This window comes from Doryrhamphus excisus, chromosome 21 (assembly GCF_030265055.1).
Source record: "Doryrhamphus excisus isolate RoL2022-K1 chromosome 21, RoL_Dexc_1.0, whole genome shotgun sequence".
In the NCBI taxonomy this organism is placed as follows: domain Eukaryota; kingdom Metazoa; phylum Chordata; class Actinopteri; order Syngnathiformes; family Syngnathidae; genus Doryrhamphus; species Doryrhamphus excisus.
The window spans coordinates 1,187,499-1,211,496 of NC_080486.1; the positions used below are offsets into that span (position 1 = coordinate 1,187,499).

The following is a 23,998-nucleotide window of genomic DNA, read 5'->3' on the forward strand; positions in this document are numbered from 1 at the left end:
AGTGGGAAACATGGCAACGTGTACTTCCCGGGCCGGGCCCAGGATTAGCAGAGCTGGTGCTTGGGTCACGGCGGCCTGGGAGGTGTCGGCCGTCTCCCTCCACTGAGAAAGGAGATTAAATCAATCTGCTTAACTATTCACAAAGTCTAGAAATTAGCTGTGTTAGCAAACCCGCAGCACGCTCGGTGGACTATGTGCTGCTATGTGCGCTTCATTGGGGATCCATCACCGGGCCGGGTGTTCCTCTGAGGTAGGCCATGTGCTGCGTTCACGTTCACGGTGCAGATTGTGGTTTGCCAAATGGAGGCTGGTGTGAGATTGACTGTTTTGGTACGTTTGGGGTGGGGGGGGTGCAGGCTCGTCGGCTGCAGCCAGCCCCTAGCGGGGGCGAAACGGAGGAGTCATGGGAGCAGGAATACAAGTCAGACTCCTGCTGTGGAAGAACTGGACCGTCCGCAGGAGGCAGAGGGTAAAATGGAATAATGACGTTGTGGGTTTGAATCCCTTCCCTGCTTTATCCTGCAGATGTGAACGTAAACAATTCCTCAGTCCCTTCAATGCTAAGTCATGCAAAGAAAAATGATCATTTTCATATTTAAATTTAGCTCGGCAGCTGAAATGTTCACTTTTAAAGGTCAGTAGTATTAGCATATGTAGTATTAAGCCTTTCACATGAATTATTAGCATTTATGGGTTTCTTAAGCAGACATTGCTCTGGGTTCTGAATATTTATAATCGAATAAACATGAATAGATAATCGTTTTTTCATATTCAAGTTCAAACTTTGGCAATTATGTCCATTTCTACTCTTACAGTAAACCAAATATAGTATTTTTGCACTTGTATTAATATTTATTATATATTTATTATGGTGCTGTTTTCTAATGCTTATAGTACAAACTTTAACCCCCCCCCCGATACAGATTTAAATGTTTGATATGATTGACTTGATTATGATTTTATTATTATTTTGCATTATTGCATTATTATGTAAAAGCTATTCCAATAATTATTTAAATATATTGCATCATCACCTGTACAAGTGATACCATATAAGTAAGATATTTTGTATAATTTTTAAGTGATTATTTAAGTGGACTCAGCAATTATTTGGGGTAGGGCATCCATTAAAGGGGCATCTGGAGACCATAAAGATGCAAACTGGAAAAAATCTTTAAAAAAAAAAAAAAAAAAGACCAAAGAGAGAAAATGATGTCTCCTTTCAATCCAGGTACGTTTCTTCATGGAGATCATGTGGCCCATTATTTTGTTCATGGGACTGGTGTGGCTCCGAAGGGTGAACCCACTCTACCGCCAGCACGAATGTAAGTGCAGCGCTCGGTCTCCCGTTCGGATGGACGTCCTCACACTCGGCGTCTTCCCCAGGCCACTTCCCCAACAAGGCCATGCCTTCTGCAGGCGTGCTGCCGTGGATCCAGGGGATCTTCTGCAACGCCAACAACCCTTGTTTCCAGTACCCCACTCGTGGTGAATCGCCTGGCTTGGTGTCCAACTACAACGACTCAATGTCAGCACGACGTGGATACGTGCTCCCGTATGCGTGCGTACGTACGTGTGCATGAGTGCTATTGTGTTTTTCGCCTTAGATTGGCCCGGTTCTACTCGGACGCCCAGGAGCTTCTTTTTAGTGATCCACAGCTTCTCCCCATGGGACGCCTCTGGAGGGAAGTGAGAGCCATGGGTGACCTCATGGACACACTGCGTACCCGCCCTGAACTGGTCTCAGGTCAGTTCTTTGATCCCTCGTTTTCCATTAAAAAGCACGGGTGACCAAAGTGTGGCACATTCGAAAAATAACATTTTTTGTACAAGAATAAAGTCAAAATTAAGCGTAAAAAAAGTCATATTTGAAGAAGTTGCATAAACGTCATAGTTTGATGGGGTTAAGCTCATCATCACACTCTCCCTCACACTTTTCCACCGTAACAGGATTACATCACATGGGCTCCAGAAAGATGCGTAATGTAAGCAGCTTACTTTCTCTGGCCGGGTGGCGTTTATTTGGTGGGAAAGCAAGACTCCCGCCCCCGTCCGCCACCCATCCACCCCCCCCCCCACGAGGCACAATGAAGCCACAGTGTGCGTCCTGTGGGACACTGTGCCAACAGTGCTGTTGTGTTTTCGTATAAACATGTACACGCTGTACATCTGCGCTTGTATTTTTAGTCCAAATCTTAACCTCGGGGGTGGGAAGGGACAAAGTGTCATTCCAGTTTGGAATGATGACATCAGGAATCACGGGGGAAATGGACAACGTACGGGACATAGATGGAAACATGTACACGGTGTATGGATGCGCATTCCAGTGGGGCTTGAGTTCCCATGAGCCTGGGAGAGAATATTACATCATACCAGGAAACACGGAGTTTCCTTGTTGAAAGTACCGTATAGCGCCAACACTGGGAATAACTCCTACATTGTTTGAATTATAGAATTTAGCCAAATTAGACTTTCAACTCTGACTCTTGCTTAAAGTACGCTGGGATAGGCTCCAGCATTCCCGCGTCCCAACTGAGGACAGGTTGGAAAAAATGGATGGATAAATTATTTTATTTTATTATTATTATTATAATATATAATTTAATAATAATAATAATAATAATAATATATAATGTATTTTTTTTTTATTTTTTTTACTGATTGACCTATTTTATTTTAATAGTCTGATTATTTTATGTTAAATATTTATATATTTTCTACATTTAAATTGTATATTATTTTCCATATACTGTACATTGGGCCATCAGGTTTGTCTCCGGGTTCAGGACTTGATGTCCTGAAGGAGCAGGTATTGTAGGGCCAAGTGAGATTAAATGGACAACCTGCTCTTACCTTCTGAGCCGCAGTCGTCCCCACGGAGGCAGCTTCTTCCCCAAACAGGTTAATCTCGGTTTGAACTTGAATTGGGAGCGCGGCATCGCTTGTACTACGGGAAGGAGCACACGTGGGAAACATCACATTGTCCTCCGTCCATGCAGGCCGGGGAGTCCAGGTGGAGTCCATCCTCAAGGACGATGAGACTCTGACGTCGTTCCTCCTGAGAGATGTTCCTCTCAGCCAGTCTGTTGTCAATCATCTTGTCAGTGCTGAAATCAGGCCAGAAAAGGTTAACATCCATTTCTCGTATCGACCGCTCTGATAAACGATTTCTAATAAATACACCAACGATCCCGAATTTGACATCCTGTGCTCCTTTCTTCCCAGTTTGCCTTTGGCGTTCCGGACACGCATCTAAAGGACATCGCCTGCAGTAGGGACCTTTTAGAACGATTCCTGTTTTTCCCCAACCGCCAAGGGCTCCACGCCGTACGCAACGCCATGTGCGCCCTCACCCCGCAGCGGCTGCAGATCATCGAGGACAAGTTTTACGGCAACGTGGACTTTTTCAAGCTCTTCCGAATGGTCAGTCCCGTTTAAAGTAGGCCTATTAATAGCCCCGATTCTCATTCATTCGCTTGGGTATCGTTCAGTTGATTCACCATTTGTTGAATTTTTTGAGTTTTGCGGATTCTTGGAACGTAAATCCTGTGAATGACAAAAAAATTCCTCTTCTTGCCACAAAATGTTGACTGGATTGACTTGTGAGACAGCGCCCTCCGCTGGACTCCTAGATGATAACACCACACCACCTTCTATTGATGTTATCCTTTTAAACTCTAACGTACAATTGAAAGCATAGAAGTACAGTAATCCCTCATTTCCGTCTGTTAATCGCCAAAAGCAAATTGCGGCCAGTAGGATTCCTTATGTTATGTATGATGTTTAGTGAGGATAGGAACCCAAGATGTAGGGTAGCACTGTGGCTAGGACTAAGTACAACCAAAAATTGAAAAGGAAAAAGGTGCTGTAAAAAGCTAAGAAGGCTTGAGTCTGACTAAGCAGGATGCTAGCACAACAAAACGCCAGAGCAAAACAGAAACAAAAGGTACTTGCCAGAGAAGATGTAGGAACGCTACCACTGATGGGAGTACATGAGCAGGTAATCCAACAAACAGGAAGCAGCATCAAAACATGAGCATGTGCTGAAAACAACACTGGGCCCTCCATCTGTCGCAGCTGGCTTAGGTTGGCCTGATTGCTAATTGCTAATTGGTAATCTGCCACAGCTGGGAAACATAATGAACGCCCACACAGCAACACACAGAGCATCACACCTTCTTGTTCAATGGAGTATTTTCATAGTTAGGGCATAGAAAACCTTCTAAGTAGTTTTAGAAACATTATTAGAGCCCTCTAGACATTAAATAACACCCCTATAGTCACTGTCACAATCACATTACCCAATATTGTAAGACATATTTGGGGTTAGGGTTGATGGGGCTATGAAGGGTTAGGATTAGGGGTCAGCACCTCATGATGGGGTGATGGGGCTATGAAGGGTTAGGGGTCAGCACCTGATGATGGGGCTGCTGGGGCGATGGAGCGTCCACAGCTGTGTGACATGATAAAACAGCCATCTTTGCAAAAGCACTTCCTCCAATTGTTAGTGTCTTGTCCAAGTCCGAAGTCTGGCTTCTGGCTTAGCATCTACTGTCCCAACTATTGTCCTCACACCTTACATAAGCATTATTAATAACTCATAAGCAGACACTCATGTTTGCCAGCGTTTATGAATAGAGAAAGGCCTCATTAAGCTCATTGCTTTTCGCATTCAAGCGTTCCGTCAGCGAGGAAAACGATTTTTTTTTTAAAAAGGCATTATCCCAATAACTAATGTCATTATTACACCTGACATGTTGCTGAGGAGTGAATCATGATTATTAATGTGATTCAAAAATCTTGCTTGTAAACACAAGAAAGAAGACGGCGTGCTGTTGCCATGCCAAAATACTTGAGATAGCTCGCCGGGCGCTACAGAACTTGTGAAACAGCATTAGCCGAGCTGTCGGGCTCGCCCTTAGCCGAGGGACGAGACACTCCTTGTTGTCTCATAATACACCAACTTCAGCAAAATAGTGCCTTTTTCTTTAAGATTGCAACTTTGGTCTAATATATATATTATATTCTATGTTATATACTCTTAAAATTACTGCTGATTTTTCTATTTTTGCAGCTTAAAACATTTTTTTTGTTTTGTTTATATTTTAAGAATGTGCAGCGGGCCACAAATGGCCCCCAGGGCACACTTTGGACACCCCTGCCTCAGTCATATAACAGACTCTTGTGACACCTTTATGAAAGCGCACACACACAGACACACACACACTCTCACACACACACAGACACACACACACTCTCACACACACACAGACACACACACACTCTCACACACACACAGACAAGCGCTGAGATAGAAAGCGATGTCAGAAAGGAAGGATGTATCCTCTGGTCTTTGTCTTGGCCTGATCCTGCTTCCTGTTCTTCAAGCCTATTGTGTGCAAGAGGCAAGATCCTCAAGCATCCATTTCCCAAACTTAAAGGGGCCCTACCCAACATTTGCAACTCTCCATACTCGTGTACAATATGTATGGAACACTCATGTACAGTATGTATGGAACCAAGTATGTATGGTTCAAATGTGGTACATGATATGCAAGTGCCAACGGTCTGGTACCATTTGCGGCAACTAAGCCTTGTCCGGCGGTACTCAGCCTCCTCCGCAAGTTGCAGGTGGATCACGTCGGGGTCAGCAGTGGTTGGGCTCAAGCAGGACTTGGTTCTTCAACAAGAAGGAACTTGTGAGGCCAAAACATGATGTCAAAATTCTAAAAATAAAAATACAAAAATACAATGAATAAATAGATACAATATAAATATAAAATATTCTAATACCGGACTTGTTGGATTGTGCACATGTAACCACGGGATGTTCCTTCATGTAGCCTGTTGAGCATGTCTGAAGCAAACAAACCACAGCGGACCAGAAGAGCTCCAAAGGGCGGAGGAAGGATCCGTGGAAATAATAATAAAACAATAATATTATCAATATTATTATTCCATGCAATAATAGACTTTTGTTTGTTGCTTTTTCAAGCTTCCCCGTGTGCTGGACAAATACTCCGAAGGCATCAACATTCACTTTTGGGTGCAGGTGGTGTCCGCCGCTTCAGACAAACTGCAAGAGGTAAAAAAAGAAAAAAGACAAAAAAAAAAGGGGGGGGGTGCATTCCCTGCCGTGAGCCATTCAAAAGTTCACCGCCTGCTATTTTTAGTAGAACAGGAAACACTTGCTTCCTCTTGCCTGGGATTGTACGCACATGCGGACAGTGGGGGGTGGGGGTGGGGGTGTATCCTTCAGTGCACACGAGGAAGGCTCCTTTGGCCTCCATAACACAAACATCATCAAAATCCAAATAGCATCCTAAGAGACGAGGTGACGCATGTATCACGGAGGTCAATGGGCGGATAAAGCAGCCTTAAAATGTTGCTTTAGTCTCAGCTGTCTTACCTGTTGGTAAGGTAACCCATGTCCCATGTCATGCCACCACACTAATGAGGAGCAGCCATATGACTTGGTCAGCTGACGGTTGTTCCCCCTCCTGATTCGCTGTCTGTGCTGCAAGGACGCACTAAAGGGCCAGCAGGTGCTCCACAGGTACTTTACAGAGTCAAGCGGCTTCTGCTGTGGCTGGTTAACAAGCGGCATGCTCACAACCCTTTTCCCCCCAAATCACACCTAAAGAAAACTACTTTGCGGTAAGACTTTTCCATTTCACCGGCCGTGAAATCGTGGAATGAATGCCACGAGTGAACTGTTAGAGATTATGAAGTATGGCCATCTACGTAATTAAAATGTTTACCGGTAAATTTTGTAAAGTTGACTGACATGTTTGTTTCTGACCGGTGCAGGTCAGGTTTTTTTAGACGGTTTTGGTTCTACACCAAGCAAAGGAAGCCTTCCGAACTGGCAGCGAATGGGTAGGACTTTTCTTTTGACTCTGTGGCTAATGGACTCAAGGATCAAGGACCATTCCTCTAGAGTGGAGTTCCTAAAGCCACCATTACCGCGACCGAGACTCATCAAACCATTATACCAGCTACTTGACCAGGATTGCTGTGATCCTCCTTTTGTGAAAATTTGCTTTTGTTTCCAATATATGATTTCACTGCAAAGCACCTGTTTCCGTGTCTCATTTACATCAGTTTAGACTCCCAAGAACTATTCTTCGTCATTTAGTCATATAGCCCTAAAATCACCCTGCGCTACAATTGGCGAGCCAGCCAGGAGCAGAAGCCGCTGATTGCCTGCACCTGATGGCCCTTTAGTGCATCCTTGCGAATCAGGAGGGGACCTACCGTTTCTATTCTTCTGTCATTTAGTGAGTCATAAGCTTATGATGACTTATTGCAACATCCATTTTCCCACACTTTTATGAAGTAATGTTATGTGAAGACTTAGACCAGTGGGGCCAGGAGGCCTTTTTTCAGGATGCCGCCCCCAATGGACAAAGACTGGACACCCCTGGTGCACTTTTGTTTTAGGAAATAATGGCAGTTTTTCCTGTTATTTCAAACTTTGCTAAAAAGTAAATTATTTTTTCCTTTTTATTAGGATGTTCTCGTCAAATGTTTCCCGTTTTGATTTTTTTTTATTTCCAATCATTTCAACTGTCTGTTTTTTTCTCTAACTTTTCCCCAACTGAATTTTACAAATATAATTTTATTTTAATTGAATTTTATAATTATGCTGATAAAATGCCATATTTGTATGACCCTCTCCCAGGTTTTGTTGCTTTTTTTGTCCTAGTTTCTCTGGGTAATCATTGCACTTTCTGCTCAGATGTTGTCTTTAGGGGTCATATTGCTGTACTGTATATATGGTAAATATTATTTACATCTGCCATATCGACCTCATTAACCTGCACTAAAAGGAATCTTTTCCTTTCCCACTGTTCGGACGCTGCCAGTTGTTGAGGAGAAGCAGCACCAGGGAGCTCCTCCAGGTCATGACGCCTCTCTTCCAGAGCGAGCCGTCCTTCAGGCAGGTGATGGCGGCTGCATCCAGCCTTGTGTGCGGCTACACAGAGGGGGCCTTCTCCCGAGTGGCCTCCTTTAACTGGTACGAGGACAACAACTACAAAGCTTTCCTGGGCATCAACAGGGGCGGAAGGCCGGGGCGGCACACCTACGACAACAACACCAGTGAGTGTTTCACTTCTTATACACACTCACTGTATTAATCCAGGGATGAGATTACGATATTCGGCTGTCAGTCAACCTTCCAAGAATGCTTTGCACAACTGACTGATGCCTGATATCGTCATTGCGTTGGAATGTATGGTTCATATAACCCACGCCTTTGCCCCCCCAAGCTCCTTTCTGCAATGATCTGATGAGCGAACTGGAATCCAACCCCGCTTCCAGGATCGTGTGGAACTCACTCAAGCCCATGCTGATGGGCAAGATCCTCTACGCCCCCGACTCACCTGCTGTCAGAATGATCATAAGAAATGTGAGTTGCCTTGTACCGACACAAACATCAACTTCTTTCTACATTCTTGGGTTTTTGGGAGTAGAACAGCCACTCTGCAGGGAACAACGGCCCCCTCAAAAGGGGATCAGCTTTCCTCATGTCATGTCCGAGCCTTTGTATCCAGATGTAGATACGTGTTGGTCAAAGCCCCTCAGGGGGTGTGAGCGGTCATGGATGGCTTGGTTCCAAAGGAAGAGCCCAAGCTGATGGGCTGTGGGTGACGATCACACAGTCGGCTGGCGCCATGGCTTCTCTGCTCTTGGGCAAGCGTCGCGGTTTGCGCCTAAAAACATCCAGTCACACTCGCTGACCTTTCATGCCCCCCTTTGTTTTCCTCTTCCACCTCACATGGGGGTCTTAATTGTCACAAAAAGCGGGGTTCATCCGTGACTTGAGTGCACGACAATTATTTGTCCGATATTAGGGATTTATGACATACTATCGATAAATGCTCAATTGTAAACAAACATTCACTTTAAGAGGAAGGACATGATGGGGGGGATAACAAACCCAAAAACCTAACCCAAAAAGCCACCTGAAAGGCCAGCACCAGGGCATTTGAAAAGTATAAAATGTTTGCCAGAGCCCTCTGTGGCTTCAAGCAGACTGCTCGGAGCGTGTGCCTGAATACAGTGCACCTTGCTAGGCCTCGCCTGGTGGCTCCTCCTGCTCTATTCTCTGGTTCTCCTGATACTATTGATGGAGTAGTCGTGTCATATTTGAGTAGGACAAATCGGGTACAGCGCCCTCATCGCATTCTGAGATGACCAAGTTTGTCATACCTGCATATGTGCTGAACACAGAGTGCCTACGCCTACGGACGCTTTGTGTGAGCACGCCCTAAGATAAAAGCAAACACGCATTCCGTGTTCCACAGAAGGCAGCCGCTACAAGGATGTACTTTGTAGCATCAACAAGTGACCTTAAGGAACCCCTCCAGCCCGTCCCCCTGCTACCTCGGGAATGAGGAAGCACTCACTTGTGGGAATCCAAGATTCACTCGTCAGGGTGAATGCGTGGCACCAACGGCCTCCATTGTCCCCCCCAGCTCCATTGTCCTCATTGTCATCCAAAATCAGACACACAGAAAAGGAAGGCGTTTAATTGGGTGTACTCTGGAGCACGTTCACCCCCCACCGTACGGCTGAATGCTGCAATAGCATGCGGCCTTTACTGTTCACACACACACACACACACACACACAGTACTGTATTTACGCACGCATTCTGGCTTTTAGCGATAAGCTGGCTGCAAATATTTGACATTTGTGGCACATTCGCTAGCTATCTGAAGTGCGCGGCCTGCAGAAATTCCTTGTGTGAGAACATGCGTGTTGTCTTTGCAAAGCCTGTTTTGGGACTTTCATGTGGGAATGCTATGTCGCCGGAGATTAGGAGGATACCGGGCGGGTTTGGCAGTTTTGTACACAAGCGCGTGGAATAAATTCTGCCATTTTCGGTGCCGTTTGTCAGCTTTGACACGCATTCACACCAGCATCTCTCCTGTAGGCCAATTCCACTTTTGAAGAGCTGCAACGCCTGAAGACCATGGGGAGAGCCTGGGAAGAAGTGGCTCCGCAGGTCTGGGCGTTCTTCCAACATGGAGTCCAAGTCAAAATGATACGGGTATGAAATACTCCTGATGAAATCTGTGCTAATCAGTCTTTATGTCAGGGGTAATCAAAGTGTGGCCCCGGGGCCGTTTTCAGCATGCAGCTATTTTTTATTGGCCCGAATGTAACAAATTAATTAATTAGATTGTCAATGTCAGGACACTTTCAAAAACCCGTCGGTGATGGATTTCATCGACCGGAGTCTAGAGGAGGCGCCGTTTGCCACCAAACACATCCTCAACTTCTTGCACAACGGCGCACCCGAGGACCGGCAAGCCAACATGCCAGATTTTGATTGGCGTGACATCTTCACCCTCACGGACCGGGTCATTGGGATGCTGAATCAATATGCAGAGGTGAGTGAATTGGACAGAAATGTGATGGTAAAATTGAATAAAAACTAGTGTGAGGCAGTTTTTGGTCCCCACCCACCCACGCGGACGACGGGTCTAACTAAGCTAGCCACTTGGACTCTTGACATTAGTCTTTACCTGAGCTGTCACATTGTTGAAGTGGTCCATTCATCCCATAATCCAAGTGAACACAGGCGCTGTCACTTGTTGATTTCATTAGCCTGCTTAAAAGCCGTCTGTTGTGCTCCATCTTTGACGCGATACGAGCGTTTGGATAAGCTGTCCTTTTAGCTTGGCAACTTTGCCAATTTGTCCCCCATCCGCAAACTTGGCAAAGCCCAGCGTGGACGACAGCCAGGCGAGCAAGACTCGCTGTCGACTCTCTTCTGTTTACTGTTGATGGAGTGGAGGCCTTTTTTCATTTTTATTTCAAATGTAAAACAAAGCATGAAGAGGGACCTCCGCGGCTAAGTGGGCCAATACCAAAGCCCATAGGGGCTTATCAGGATGAGGGGGTCTATCCCACTGGGGGGTGACACGGGGGGCACGGTTGGGTGGATGGCTGGTGCTCTTTGTTTTTGTCCAAGTTAAAGCTTACAGCACTTGAGTGTGACAGGGAGAGTGGGAACGCCTGAGGTTGATTAGACACAGCTGTCACTTGGCCCGCCATCTTTTATGGAGCGACTACAATGAGCGCCGGTTTGAGGGCCGCTTGCTTGGCCGGCTGCACGTTGGCGGTATGCATGCCAATCACGCCACACACTGGACCGCTAGTGTTGACGGGGTGGATCCTTTGGCAAGTTCAATGTTGGGGTTTGAAATGGAATCACTTGTGTGCGCGTGTTTAATGCATGGGAAACGTTCTAGGTGTGAATTGACAGCGTGGCCGGGGTTGCCAGCAAATTGCATGGGTGTGTGAGATGGGTTTTGGATGCTCTCTTTGCATGCTATCTCGGAAGAATCGGTTGTTATGGAGATCGAGATGTTTGGATTCTTTGCTGGAAGCGGCCCGTAAAATGTCACTGGGATATAAAATGATGCTAACAATTTCTTTATATGTTCATTTTTCTATTATTTATTAGCATTCTATGTATTATATATATTAATTACATGTATACATTATTGTATTTACTTACCCTCTGGTCCAGTGCCTGATCTTGGATAAATTTGAGGCTCTGCCCAACGAGGACGCAGTCACTTATCGGGCCTTGGACCTGCTGGAGGACGGCAAGTTCTGGGCCGGCCTCGTCTTTGTGAACATGCACCCTTGGAGTGCCAAAGTCCCGCCTCATGTGAAGTTCAAGATCCGTATGGATATCGATGCTGTGGAGCGGACCAATAAAGTCAAAGACAGGTTAGAATGTGTGTGTATTGCAATTATAATACTCAATATTACATGCAGTATACTTACACTGGTATGTGTGTATTTCTATCAGGTATTGGGACCCAGGCCCAAGGGCGGATCCGATGGATGACCTGCGCTATGTTTGGGGGGGGTTTGCTTACCTCCAGGATATCGTAGAACATGGTATCATTCGGACTCAGACGGGGAAAGAATGGCCGCTGGGTGTTTACCTGCAACAGATGCCATACCCTTGTTATGTGGATGATCTGTACGTAAAACGCACACACATATGCACACCTCCAAAATAAACTTTAACGTCCTCCCTGCTCTTGTTTGTCCAGCTTCATGCTCACGCTGAACCGCTGTTTCCCCATCTTCATGGTTCTGGCCTGGGTGTACTCTGTCTCCATGATAGTCAAAAGCATCGTTCTGGAAAAGGAGCTCCGTCTCAAGGAGACCCTCAAGGTGATGGGGGTCTCGAATGGTGTCATCTGGTCCACCTGGTTCATTGACAGCTTTGTTGTGATGGGCACCAGCACTGCTCTCCTGACAGGAATCATCATGGTGAGGATCTTCATGTTCAGGTTGCCCTTATATGGATGACAGGTGCCAAACGATAACTTCATCCACGTCCTTCATGAATGACTAACGGTGGCTCACTGGTTGCTACATAGAAATCATTAACAAAACCGTGAATGACATCATGGGAATCACGGCAACAACTATGCAGCAATGATTAACATCTGTACTCTGTAAAAACAAACTTTTCTACGTACACTAATCCCTCGTTTATCCAGGTTAACCGGTTCCAGGCATAGCATACAAAACCTCTTTACGTAAGCATATTTTTAACGACTAGGCTGTTTTCAACTACTACACAGCATCATTTAATCAATGTATTTTTGTAGCACGTTTTATTTCTATGAACCTCGGAGGTGCAGGCAATTACGGCTGTTGTTTACAAGAACTTCCTGTATATACGGCGAGTTATCGCGTGAACATCTGCTCTCGCGAGCGTGGTTTCAGCAGAGCTGGACAATGCCGTTGAAACATGAATAGGAGTGTAAAGGGGTGTTATTTCATGTAGCTCTAATGTTTAAAAATGTATTTAGAAAGTCCTGATCCGGTTTTCTATCCCCTAACTATAAAAATATAAAAATTGTAAACATTGAATTTTATATCGAGCAATTAACTATGATGGACGACTAGACTAAACTCAATGGGCTTTGGGGACCTCTAGCGGCAGATACTTGTAAAAACATGGTGGTATGATGATGTGACATGGTGATTTTGCGTTAGGTTTTATTCTATCAAATTGTGTGTTTTTTTTAGTTACACTTTGGACACAACATTTTATCATTTTCCCCCTATTTTTATTTCATTTTTCGAATGTCATTCAAAAGAGTTTTTTTGGAATTTAATTGTAATGACAAACTATAGTGATATAAATAAGTAAGAAATTATATAATTTGTATTGATTTCTGTGGCATGTCTCGGTTCTTTTGCGTGTCTTGCAGGGAGGAAGGGTTCTGAACTACAGCAACCCCCTCATTCTCTTCCTCTTCCTCCTCACCTTCACCACGGCCACCATCATGCAATGCTTCCTCCTCAGCGTCTTCTTCAACCACGCCAACCTGGCAGCAGCCTGCTGCGGGATCATCTACTTCGCCCTCTACCTGCCGCACCTCTTCTGCTTCGCTTGGCAGGACCGCATCACCAAAGACATGAAGATCCTGGTGGTGGGTGAAGGGTCAAAGGTCAAACGCCTCCAAGTCATGAGTTACATTTTTCAAGTGTCTCGTCCCTCAGAGTCTGCTGTCTCAAGTCGCGTTCGGTTTTGGGACGGAATACCTGTCACGGTATGAAGAGCAAGGTCAGGGTCTGCAGTGGGACAACATCCAGACCAGTCCTCTGGAAGGGGATGAGTTCTCCTTCCTCACGTCCATCTGCATGATGGGTGTGGACACCGTGTTCTACGCTCTCCTCGCCTGGTACCTGGACAACATTTTCCCCGGTCAGATTCTTAGACCTAAAATGTAATGCTTTATGATATTGCATGTATTAAATATCGCATGCATTGTTGATACCCCTTACAGGTCAGTATGGAATCAGACGACCATTTTACTTCCCTCTCATGCCCTGCTATTGGCTCAATACTGTGGCTCCAGATACAGGTAGGCTGATATTTCTTCAGAATTATTATTATAAGAAACAAGACAGTAAAAAAGATGACATACAGTAATACAATGGCTAAAGGAAGAAACATACAAATACAGGACATTCACAGACATTGTGATATGTAGTATTCTACGCTGGCCACTAGATGTCACTAATGTTGGGTGAGACACAAAAGCGCCCCCTAAAATCAGCTACTGTAACCTGCACCAAGCTAAAACTCAAGTCTGAACCCCCGATGTCACTTCCTGTCCAACATTGTGTCTGATTTTCTTGTATTATGTCTACTTTATTGGGTAATAGGAGTGTAAAGGTGACTATAGGGGTGTTATTTTATGTCGAGAGGGCTCTAATACCTAAGTTTAAACTAACTGCTTTGTTTTTTTCCCCAATTCAATTTTTCAGACAAGAAACAGGAGCGGTCCAAAAAAGGCTTTGCTGACCCAGCAAGTGTAGAGCAAGGAGAACCGCGGAAAGAAGAGCAGCAGGAAACGGAGACGGTGACTACATGTGAACACCAAGCTCGGGGAGATGCTGCAGGGTCAGGCGGCCGAGAGACAGACGGTAAAAAAACTATAAGAAATCAATACAATAATTAGAAATAATAATAAAAATAAACAAAAAATGTAAAATTTCTATGAAAAATGTTATCTGTGTTCATATCAGGCCAGCCGTTCTTCGAGGCAGAACCGGCCGACCTGGTGAAAGGCGTCTGCATCCAGAACCTGGTCAAAGTGTTCAACGGCAGCCCCAGACCTGCCGTGAACGGGCTCACGCTCAGCTTCTTCGAGAACCAGATCACTGCCTTTCTGGGCCACAATGGCGCCGGCAAGACCACCACCATGTACGTGCCTGTCATCGCAGATACTGTGCATCCACACCGGACCTGCTGGAGGTGCTAATACTTCTCTTTGGATCTCCCAGGTCCATCCTGACCGGTATGTTCCCCCCCACCTCGGGCACCGCGACCATTTACGGGAAAGACATACGCACGGACATGGACGCCATCCGCTTGTCTCTTGGAATGTGCCCACAGCATAACACCCTCTTTCAGTAGTACGTCACCTAGTGCCCCCCTAACAGACCAGATCATGTTAGACATTGAAATAGAGTGGTGGGATGGCGCTATCCGCAGGGGGAAAAAATTCCAGCAGGAAGACCACCACCCACTCTGCTTTGCATGAAAGGGATGTAGTCCCTATGGTGACTGTAATGACCCAGCATGCTTTGCAGCGAGTAGATAGGGGTTTAATCTTGCTATGGGGTAGGTTACTTAGACTTGATAGTCCGACCTAGACTTGATAAGACAACCTAGTCCTGGACCAAACATGAATGTTCTGTTTCCACAGTATGACAGTAGCGGAGCATATCCTCTTCCACTCGCTACTGAAAGGCCGTGCAAAAGCAGAAGCCGAGGAAGAGGTCGAGAACATGCTACAGGACTTGGGTCTACCCCACAAGAGAGATGAGCTGATCCAGAATCTGTCAGGTTGGACGGAACACTTTGTCTTAAAAAAAAAAATGCAGTATTAGATTAGCATTAATGTATCCAGGAGGCATGCAGAGGAAGCTATCGGTGGCTCTGGCCTTCGTTGGCGGAGCAAAGGTGGTCATCCTGGATGAGCCCACGTCAGGGGTGGATCCCTACTCCCGACGCTCCATTTGGGATCTGCTGCTCAAATACCGTGCAGGTAACATTTGGGGGAGGGGTCACTATGCAGAATGCTACCTAATAAACACAAACATGACGGCTACTACTACGTGGAATGGTGTAAGAATAATTGTAGTTATTATACTCCATAAGTACTAGAGCGGGAGTACCTCAAGTGAGAGCTACAGGTTGATTACCAAGTTTGGTAGATGTCCGATGACATTAAGCTCCCCTCCTGATTCGCTATGGCTCCCTCATGGCAAAGAGGAAGTGGTAAAGAGATGTTTGAAGCCACTCACGGAGATGCAAACAAAGTTATCTTGTAGAGGCTAATTATGGAGGAAATACACAAATACTAAGGAATTCTACTCCATCCCGTCTTTGTTTGAGGTTGCACGGTCATCATGTCCACCCACCACATGGACGAGGCCGACCTGCTGAGCGACCGAGTGGCTATCATCTCCCAGGGGCGCCTCTACTGCTGCGGATCCCCCATCTTTCTCAAGAACTGCTTTGGCGCCGGCTTCTACCTCACTCTCGTTCGGAGAATGAAATCCAGCAATGGGGTACGTTTGATTAGAAATGGAGGACAAATGAAAAGCGTCAGGGTTGACATAAAACGCCACTCTGTCCTGGCAGGATGCTGACGTGTGTGCGGAAAACTGCTCCTGTAAGTGCTCCAAGTGTTTGAAGTTTAAAGCCGACCAGGAGGAGACGGCGACTCCGGACAGACAAATGGACGGTAAAGTCTGTGTGAGCTGGATTAATGCATTAACTCGGAGTTTTAGACCTGTTTAGTCTATTCATTCATTCATTTTCTACTGCTGGAGCCTATCCCAGCTGTCTTTGGGCGAGAGGCGGGGTACACCCTGAACTGGTGGCCAGCCAATCACAGGGCACATATAGACAAACAACCATTCACACTCACATTCATACCTATGGACAAAAAGTCGGCAATTAACATAGCATTTTTTTGGAATGTGGGCGGAGTCCGGAGTACCCGTAGAAAACCTGGGTAGAACATGCAAACTCCACACAGAGATGGCCATGGGTGGAATTGAACCCTGGTCTCCTAGCTGTGAGGTCTGCACGCTAACCACTAGACCGCCGTGCCGCCCCTGTTTAGTCTATTTTGCTTTCAAATGGAATCTAACCTCAGCCTGAAAGGGTTTAGCAAAAACCAAGAACACTTCTAACAATATTTTCTTAAAAAAAAAAAAAAACGCAATAGAATATAATATCAGTTGTGCACCTCCCAGGTAACATTGAACGCATCACGGCCCTGGTACATCACCACGTGCCGCAAGCGCGTCTGATCGAGGCCATCGGCCAGGAGATGACCTACCTGCTTCCCAGTCGCGACTTCCAGCCCAGGGCCTACGCCAGCCTGTTCAGGGAGCTGGAGGAAACCTTGGAGGACATCGGCCTCAGCAGCTTCGGTGTGTCCGACACGTCGCTGGAAGAGGTGACATGCATTCACGTTAATCAGTCAGTTCCAATTCCGTGATGTTCCATCTGTGTTCCTCCCTAAGTTCTTCTTGGTTTTCTTGTAGATTTTCTTAAAAGTCACGGCTGATGGCTACGCAAGCAGCAAGAAAAGCTTTGAAGGTACTAAACTAAGGAATTCAAGCTTCTTGTCTGCGTTTGTGTCCCTTTTAACGTGTGGTCCACGTCTCTCAGACAATAAATCCTTACAGCAGACGTCTCGCGCTAGTCTCTGTGGATTCAACAGAGTGGCAATCGCTGTGGAGCCTGAAGGTAGCGTTGGTCTTCCCGCTCTGCAGAGATGCTGCTGCTGCTGCTTTAGGGGGAATAAAAATATGCATGTTCTTCGCTGGTGCTGCTTGCTGGCTTTCCTGCCTTTCCTGCTTCCAAACGTGCACACGCCTTCACCTGACCCGTGTGTCCGCAGAGTCAGACGGGGGTCCGCACAATAACGGCCCGTGTGATGGTCCAGAAGATAATGCCGGGCGGGGATCCTACCAGGTCAGAGGTCTTCGTCTGGCCGTCAAGCAGTTCTTTGCGCTGTTGATCAAGAGGCTGCACCACGCCACCCGCTCCTGCAAGGACTTCCTGGCTCAGGTATCCTTGGGGGGGGGTCATTGTGTTGGTTTGCCTCAAGTGAAGCTGGATGTCATATTTCCAGACGGTGACTTCTCTTTCTGTTAGATTGTTTTACCCGCCAGTTTTGTTTTCCTGGCGTTGACCTTCACGCTGATCGTTCCGCCGTTTGGGGAGTATCCAAGTGTGACTCTCAGTCCGTGGATGTATGGGAGACAGTACACCTTCTTCAGGTGAGGCCGAGGCCGGCTGTGAAGAGTTAGACCAGGGGTGTCCAGACTCTTTCAAGCGGTCCGCAAACAGCCCATAGTACCATATACCATACACTAGTACACACCAGTACCATACACTAGTACACACCAGTACCATACACTAGTACACACCAGTACCGTATACCGTACACGCCAGTACCGTATACCGTACACGCCAGTACCGTATACCGTACACGCCAGTACCGTATACCGTACACACGAGTACACGGCAGTACCGTACACACGAGTACACGCCAGTACCGTACACGCCAGTACCGCACGCGCGCGTACACGCCAGTACCGCACGCGCGCGTACACGCCAGTACCGCACGCGCGCGTACACGCCAGTACCGCACGCGCGCGTACACGCCAGTACCGCACGCGCGCGTACACGCCAGTACCGCACGCGCGCGTACACGCCAGTACCGCACGCGCGCGTACACGCCAGTACCGCACGCGCGCGTACACGCCAGTACCGCACACACGAGTACACCAATGTTGCCTCACTTGGCATGTTCATCTTCTGCACGAGTCCAACCAACATGAGACACTTCTATCACAAGACATGACTTCCGTGTCGTTGCAGTAATGAGCGTCCACTGGATGCTCAGACGAGACATTTAGGGGAGGTGCTGTTGGACAAGCCGGGCTTTGGGACACGCTGCATGGCGGAGGAACCACTGGAGTAAGTCGATGTCGACTTTTACAGCAACCACATGATATTTTGACCTTTCCTCGGTGGTAAAACACAAGAACATGTGAAGATAAATCCTATTTGAGGTGTTTACCCACACGGGTGGATCTCCTCTCCCTGCCAGAGATTTCCCGTGTAATAACATCACCACCGAGTGGGAGACGCCCCTGGTTAACCTCTCGGTGATGGAGATGCTCGCCGGTCCCGAATGGACCTCCCTCAAACCGTCCCCCGACTGTCAGTGCAGCACAGACAGGAAACTCACCATGCTGCCCACGTGTGGCGAGGGCGCCGGAGGACTTCCACCTCCGCAGGTACACGCCACAGAGACGTCAGGACCGGCGTACCAGCGGAGGGTTTCACATTGCGTATTTGTTGTTGTTGTTGCGCATCAGAGAATTCAGTCAACGGGAGACGTTGTCATGGATCTAACGGGCAGGAACATCTCAGACTACCTGGTGAAAACCTACCCGGGTCTCATCAGAACCAGGTTTTTGTACCAATTTGCACCAATCACATGACTGGAAATCCACATCTCATGTAAGAATCTGCAATGTCGTTTCAGCTTGAAGAGCAAATATTGGGTCAACGAGCAAAGGTACTGCAATCCAAGTCCAAGTGTGAAGTGCAGACTCATAGGACGTGTGGCTGTGGTTTTTCCAGGTATGGGGGAATATCAGTAGGAGGTCAACTTCCTGTGTTAGATCTTCAGCCAAAGCTGATCCAGGATGCGGCATTTCAACTGGGACAACTGCTGAATGTTACGGGGGTATAATCCTTAATGCTAGTACTGTAGTACTGGTCTTATTATTCTTGTTACGAGTCGTATTTGTGCCACGGCAGGGTGACTACTGCAAAGAGACACTGAGGGAAGTCGGCACGTTCCTCAGGTACATGGAGACGGAGAAGAACGTAAAGGCAAGTGCTGATCGTGTTCCATTGTGGTGAATGCTGACGTTAAAGCATCAGTCCTGCGGTGGTCCAGGTGTGGTACAACAACAAGGGCTGGCACGCCATGGTGTCTTTCCTGAACGTAGCGAACAACGCCATACTCCGTGCAAACTTGCCCAAAGGCACTAATCTGGATGAGTACGGAATAACCGCCATCAACCATCCTCTCAATCTCACAAAAGAGCAGCTGTCTGAAATCACCGTGTAAGTAGAAGATCCGTCATTCCCGTGATGAAGCTACCGTGATGGTTAGATGGATGAGATGTTTTTTTTTTTTTACTGCAGCTTGAACACGTCGGTGGATGCGGTGGTGGCCATCTGCGTCATCTTCGCCATGTCTTTCGTCCCGGCTAGCTTCGTCCTCTATCTCATCCAGGAGAGGGTCACCCAGGCTAAACATTTGCAGTTTGTGAGTGGAGTCAACCCCTGCGTCTACTGGATGGCCAACTTCGTCTGGGACATGGTACCCATAAGCTTTGGGAAGTTACTCATGATGTCACCTGGACTGTAAATAACAGGTTCTTTTTTGGCATTGCAGGTAAATTACTCCATCAGTGCGCTGATGGTGGTGCAAATCTTCATCTTTTTCGATAAGAAGTGCTACACATCGCCAAGCAACCTTCAGCCACTGGTTGCATTGCTTATGCTTTATGGGTAAAGTATGGAATGATTGACATCATAATAAATACACGACATAGCCAGTAGAACCCAAGCTACCCAACCCAAAATCCAGTAACAGGACTCGGTCTTGCCGTCTCTGCCAGGTGGTCCGTCACGCCCATGATGTACCCCGTGTCCTACGTATTCAACGTGCCCAGCACGGCCTACGTGTCTCTGTCGTGCATCAACCTCTTCATCGGCATCAACAGCAGCGCCGTCACCTTCATCCTGGACCTTTTTGAAGGCACCACAGTGAGAACGAAGCCGCCCGGTTCTATTAGTTCCATTTTGCATGCCTTCTAGCACTTTGACTCTATTTTGGTTGAATTTAATCAAGGCTCTGTACAAGATCAACCAGCTGCTGAAGACGGTGCTGCTCATCTTCCCCCACTACTGCCTGGGCAGGGGCCTCATCGACATGGCCATCAACCAGGCTGTGACCGATGTCTTCACTCGCTTTGGTAATAGCCTTCTGGAAATATACGTGCTTTTTATTGAGATTATTTTTACATTTATTTTTGGTACGTGTCCCTGACTCCCAGGTGAGGATCACAGTCCAGACCCTTACGACTGGGACTTCATAGGAAAGAACCTGTTCTGCATGGCGGTCGAAGGATTCGTATATTTCATCCTCAATATTTTGTGCCAGTATCGCTTCTTCCTGGATCACTGGTAGCGCACTCATTTTTTTTTTTCCCCCCACAAAGCATAAAGAGTGATGATGTTCTGCCGTCTACATTTACGTCATCAGGATACCAGACCGCCCAAAGCCGTCTATCCTGGATGAGGATTTGGACGTAGCGGAGGAAAGACAGCGGGTTTACAAAAGTATAAAAACAAACGACATTTTACACGTACGAGATCTATGTAAGGTGAGATGCTTTCACCGGCAATCCAGGATGGCTTTAATTGTGTACTTTTATTTTGAAATCCATGATTGTCGTGTTTGTCAGATATACACAGGAACCATCACTCCTGCCGTGGATCAGATCTGCATCGGAGTTTCGCCGGGAGAGGTTTGCAAAGTCGGACATGAAGTACAAATGTTATTGATGGCGTATATGGTTTCTATTTTTGCAGTGTTTTGGTCTGCTGGGGGTCAACGGGGCCGGGAAGACCACCACGTTTAAGATGTTAACTGGAGACATTGAGGTCACCTCGGGGGACGCCTCCGTGACCGGGCACAGGTCTGTCGTATCCTTTGGCCTTTACTCGCAACAAATGTATGCTAACGTGTTTTGTAATTCAGCATTTTGACCAACATCCTGGACGTCCACCAAAACATGGGCTACTGCCCCCAGTTTGACGCCATCGACGAACTTCTGACAGGAAGAGAACACCTCCACCTCTACGCTCGCCTGCGGGGGGTCCCTGAGGCTGAGATCAGCAGGGTGAGAAGGAGCGAGACGACGGCGTCTTCCAGACTATAATAGTTTGTTTCCTGCTGCTAGCTACTTAGCCTGCTGAGATTAAACCACAGTCTTTGGTTGGTGTCATTAATTACGTCCACAAGTTAACTAAATTAACAAAACAGCAATCATTAATTAATTAGTTTTTTGGAAAGACTGATCAAGTGAAGCTGCAAAATTTGAGGCCCGAAGTGGTGCGGGGGACGACGGTGTAGGCCACTCCTGCCGTTCGGTGATATGGAATGAGATCGGGAACTCGTGTATGAGTCCACGTCAAGCTACGGATAACGTGACGCACGTGCGCCACGCTTGAAACATGTGTGCACACTGCCAGGCTGACGAACGAGTGTCGGCATGTCGTTTCCGCTCCGGGATGCCGTGGGCACAGAGGAGGGAGTTTGTTGTATCAGCGGATGCAGCTGAGGGGGCCTAGCGGAGGCGGGCAAACCTGCGTTTCATTCAGGTTTTCAGTTAATGTGATCGGTATCGGCAGAATAAAACCTGATGGGAACCATCCATCCGTCCATTTTCCTCCGCTTATCCGGGTCCGGGTCGCGGGGGCAACAGTCTTAGTAGGGAAGCCCACACTTCCCGGTCCCCAGCCACCTCCTCCAGCTCCACGGGGAGGACACCAAGGCGTTCCCAGGCCAGCTGTGAGACATAATCCCTCCAGCGTGTCCTGGGTCTGCCCCGGGGCCTTTTCGCGGCTGGGCATGCCTGGAACACCTCACCAGGGAGGCGTCCTGGAGGCATCCGGACTAGATGCCCGAGTCACCTCAACTGACTCCTCTCGATGTGAAGGAGAAGCGGCTCTACTCTGAGCCCCTCCCGGATGGGAACATCTCCCCAAAATACTCCAAGGTGCACCCAGACGTGTGACCTTGATGGACCTTGTGTTTCTGTACAGATTGCAGAGTGGGCCATCCAAAAGCTGGGTCTCTCAGAGTACGCGGGTCAAAGTGCGGGCACCTACAGCGGAGGGAACCGCAGGAAGCTCTCAACAGCGATCTCCATGATCGGCTGTCCTGCTTTGGTGCTGCTGGTGAGACACAAAGACGCGATGAAGATCACGCCAAAGTCCGCAATGTAAAGATGTTTTTTTTTTCTGTGAAACGATTAGGATGAGCCCACCACAGGCATGGACCCGCTGTCCAGGCGCTTCCTGTGGAGCTCCATCGTGAGCGTGATTCAGGGGAGAAGAGCTGTGGTTCTCACCTCGCACAGGTAGATAAGGTCCGAGGGCTCGTCTCTAAATATCCGTGGTGCCCACCGAATGATTGTTGTCGCTTCGCAGCATGGAGGAATGCGAGGCGCTGTGCACACGCTTGGCCATCATGGTGAACGGGTCCTTCAAGTGTCTTGGGACCATTCAGCAACTCAAATACAAGTTGGTGGCTTCAAAATACACAAATGGGAAACAGCTGTGGCCCCTGCACGGCTCCAGTGTTGCATAATTCCAATTGCACATGACTTACAGACACGGTATTGGAAGATATTCCGCTACGCATTTATTCTTCCAATATGAACCCAGGTTTGGTGATGGCTACGTGGTCACCATGAAGATCAGGGCCTCCAAGGCGGGCTGCGCCCCCGATCTGAACCCGGCCGAGGCCTTCATGGAGAGCACGTTCCCCGGCTGCATCCAGAGAGAAAAACACCACAACACCCTGCAGTACAAAATCGCCTCCTCGTCCCTGGCCAGGATCTTCCAGATGGTCCTGGCCAACAAAGACAAGCTCAACATCGAGGACTACTCGGTGTCTCAGAGCACTCTGGATCAGGTAAAGAAGTTCTGACGAGGAAAATAAATCGGCTTTTCTCACAGTTTGCTTGTGTGTGCCGTCTTGAAGGTGTTTGTGAATTTTGCCAAACAACAATCAAGAGAAGACGACGCCATTGTTTTGCATCCGAAAGCGGCGGGGGCGCGGCAAGGCGGTCACGGAACCCCCGCCGAGGGAGCAAGGAAGTAAACATTTCTTTCTGCACGCTGAGAGCTAGATGAGAAGATGCAGTTGAACCCTTGAAGCGCACCTTAAACCTTGCCATGCGGCGATAGCGTGCACGTGGAGCCTGAAGGACTGCGCCGGCCTGCAGTGATTGTTTTTCGACGTGCCTGCACTTAGCTGCCACTTGGGCTCACTAGGGGGGGGCAGGACAAGGACCACGACTGATGTCAGTGGGTGGGAGCTTTTACTTCACATGCCAAGCAGTTTTATGCCTTTTTTTTTAGTTCCAGAAACTTTATTTATGCAGCATTCATTACAGCTTTTTTTACTCTGAGGTTGGCAGCCTGCAACAGCTAATTGTTTGTCCTGATTGGGACTTGTGATGTTGTGGAAATACAAATAAAAGATATTTCCTACTGGACTATACGGTACATTCAGCCTTATGATTTGAAATAC

The 23,998-nt window shown here is 47.4% G+C and overlaps 1 protein-coding gene and 1 long non-coding RNA gene across 2 annotated transcripts; one reads left to right on the forward strand and one right to left on the reverse strand.

Moving 5' to 3' along the window:
• The first annotated feature begins 82 nt into the window (after window positions 1-82).
• On the forward strand, window positions 83-23,998 carry abca4a (ATP-binding cassette, sub-family A (ABC1), member 4a). The gene is made up of 51 exons (XM_058060464.1): window positions 83-250; window positions 357-469; window positions 1,232-1,325; window positions 1,387-1,528; window positions 1,608-1,747; window positions 3,000-3,127; window positions 3,226-3,423; window positions 5,996-6,085; window positions 7,869-8,103; window positions 8,274-8,413; window positions 9,943-10,059; window positions 10,205-10,402; window positions 11,548-11,753; window positions 11,836-12,012; window positions 12,086-12,308; window positions 13,262-13,483; window positions 13,554-13,758; window positions 13,841-13,918; window positions 14,325-14,483; window positions 14,586-14,763; window positions 14,844-14,975; window positions 15,269-15,408; window positions 15,473-15,610; window positions 15,961-16,136; window positions 16,210-16,312; window positions 16,830-17,035; window positions 17,124-17,178; window positions 17,251-17,328; window positions 17,483-17,652; window positions 17,740-17,864; window positions 18,469-18,567; window positions 18,701-18,890; window positions 18,972-19,066; window positions 19,142-19,174; window positions 19,240-19,345; window positions 19,420-19,494; window positions 19,562-19,731; window positions 19,813-19,990; window positions 20,066-20,181; window positions 20,292-20,439; window positions 20,525-20,648; window positions 20,730-20,859; window positions 20,939-21,059; window positions 21,141-21,203; window positions 21,268-21,374; window positions 21,437-21,578; window positions 22,504-22,638; window positions 22,717-22,820; window positions 22,891-22,983; window positions 23,128-23,377; window positions 23,447-23,998. The coding sequence occupies exons 2-51, from the start codon at window positions 404-406 to the stop codon at window positions 23,564-23,566; spliced, it is 6,918 nt and encodes a 2,305-aa protein (XP_057916447.1). The 5' UTR covers window positions 83-250; window positions 357-403; the 3' UTR covers window positions 23,567-23,998.
• LOC131108985 (uncharacterized) lies at window positions 9,412-12,963 on the reverse strand. The gene is made up of 3 exons (XR_009120610.1): window positions 12,042-12,963; window positions 11,536-11,974; window positions 9,412-9,607 (listed from the first exon to the last, which is right to left on the reverse strand). It is a non-coding gene; the product is annotated as an uncharacterized LOC131108985 (long non-coding RNA).

Excerpts from the sequence above, each read along its gene's own strand:
- abca4a (XM_058060464.1), top strand. The coding sequence starts at position 404 with ATGGGAGCAGGAATACAAGTCAGACTCCTGCTGTGGAAGAACTGGACC. Across the intron at positions 1,326-1,386 it reads ACTCTACCGCCAGCACGAAT|GCCACTTCCCCAACAAGGCC; the intron begins GTAAGTGCAGCG and ends CGTCTTCCCCAG. Across the intron at positions 11,754-11,835 it reads ACCAATAAAGTCAAAGACAG|GTATTGGGACCCAGGCCCAA; the intron begins GTTAGAATGTGT and ends TATTTCTATCAG.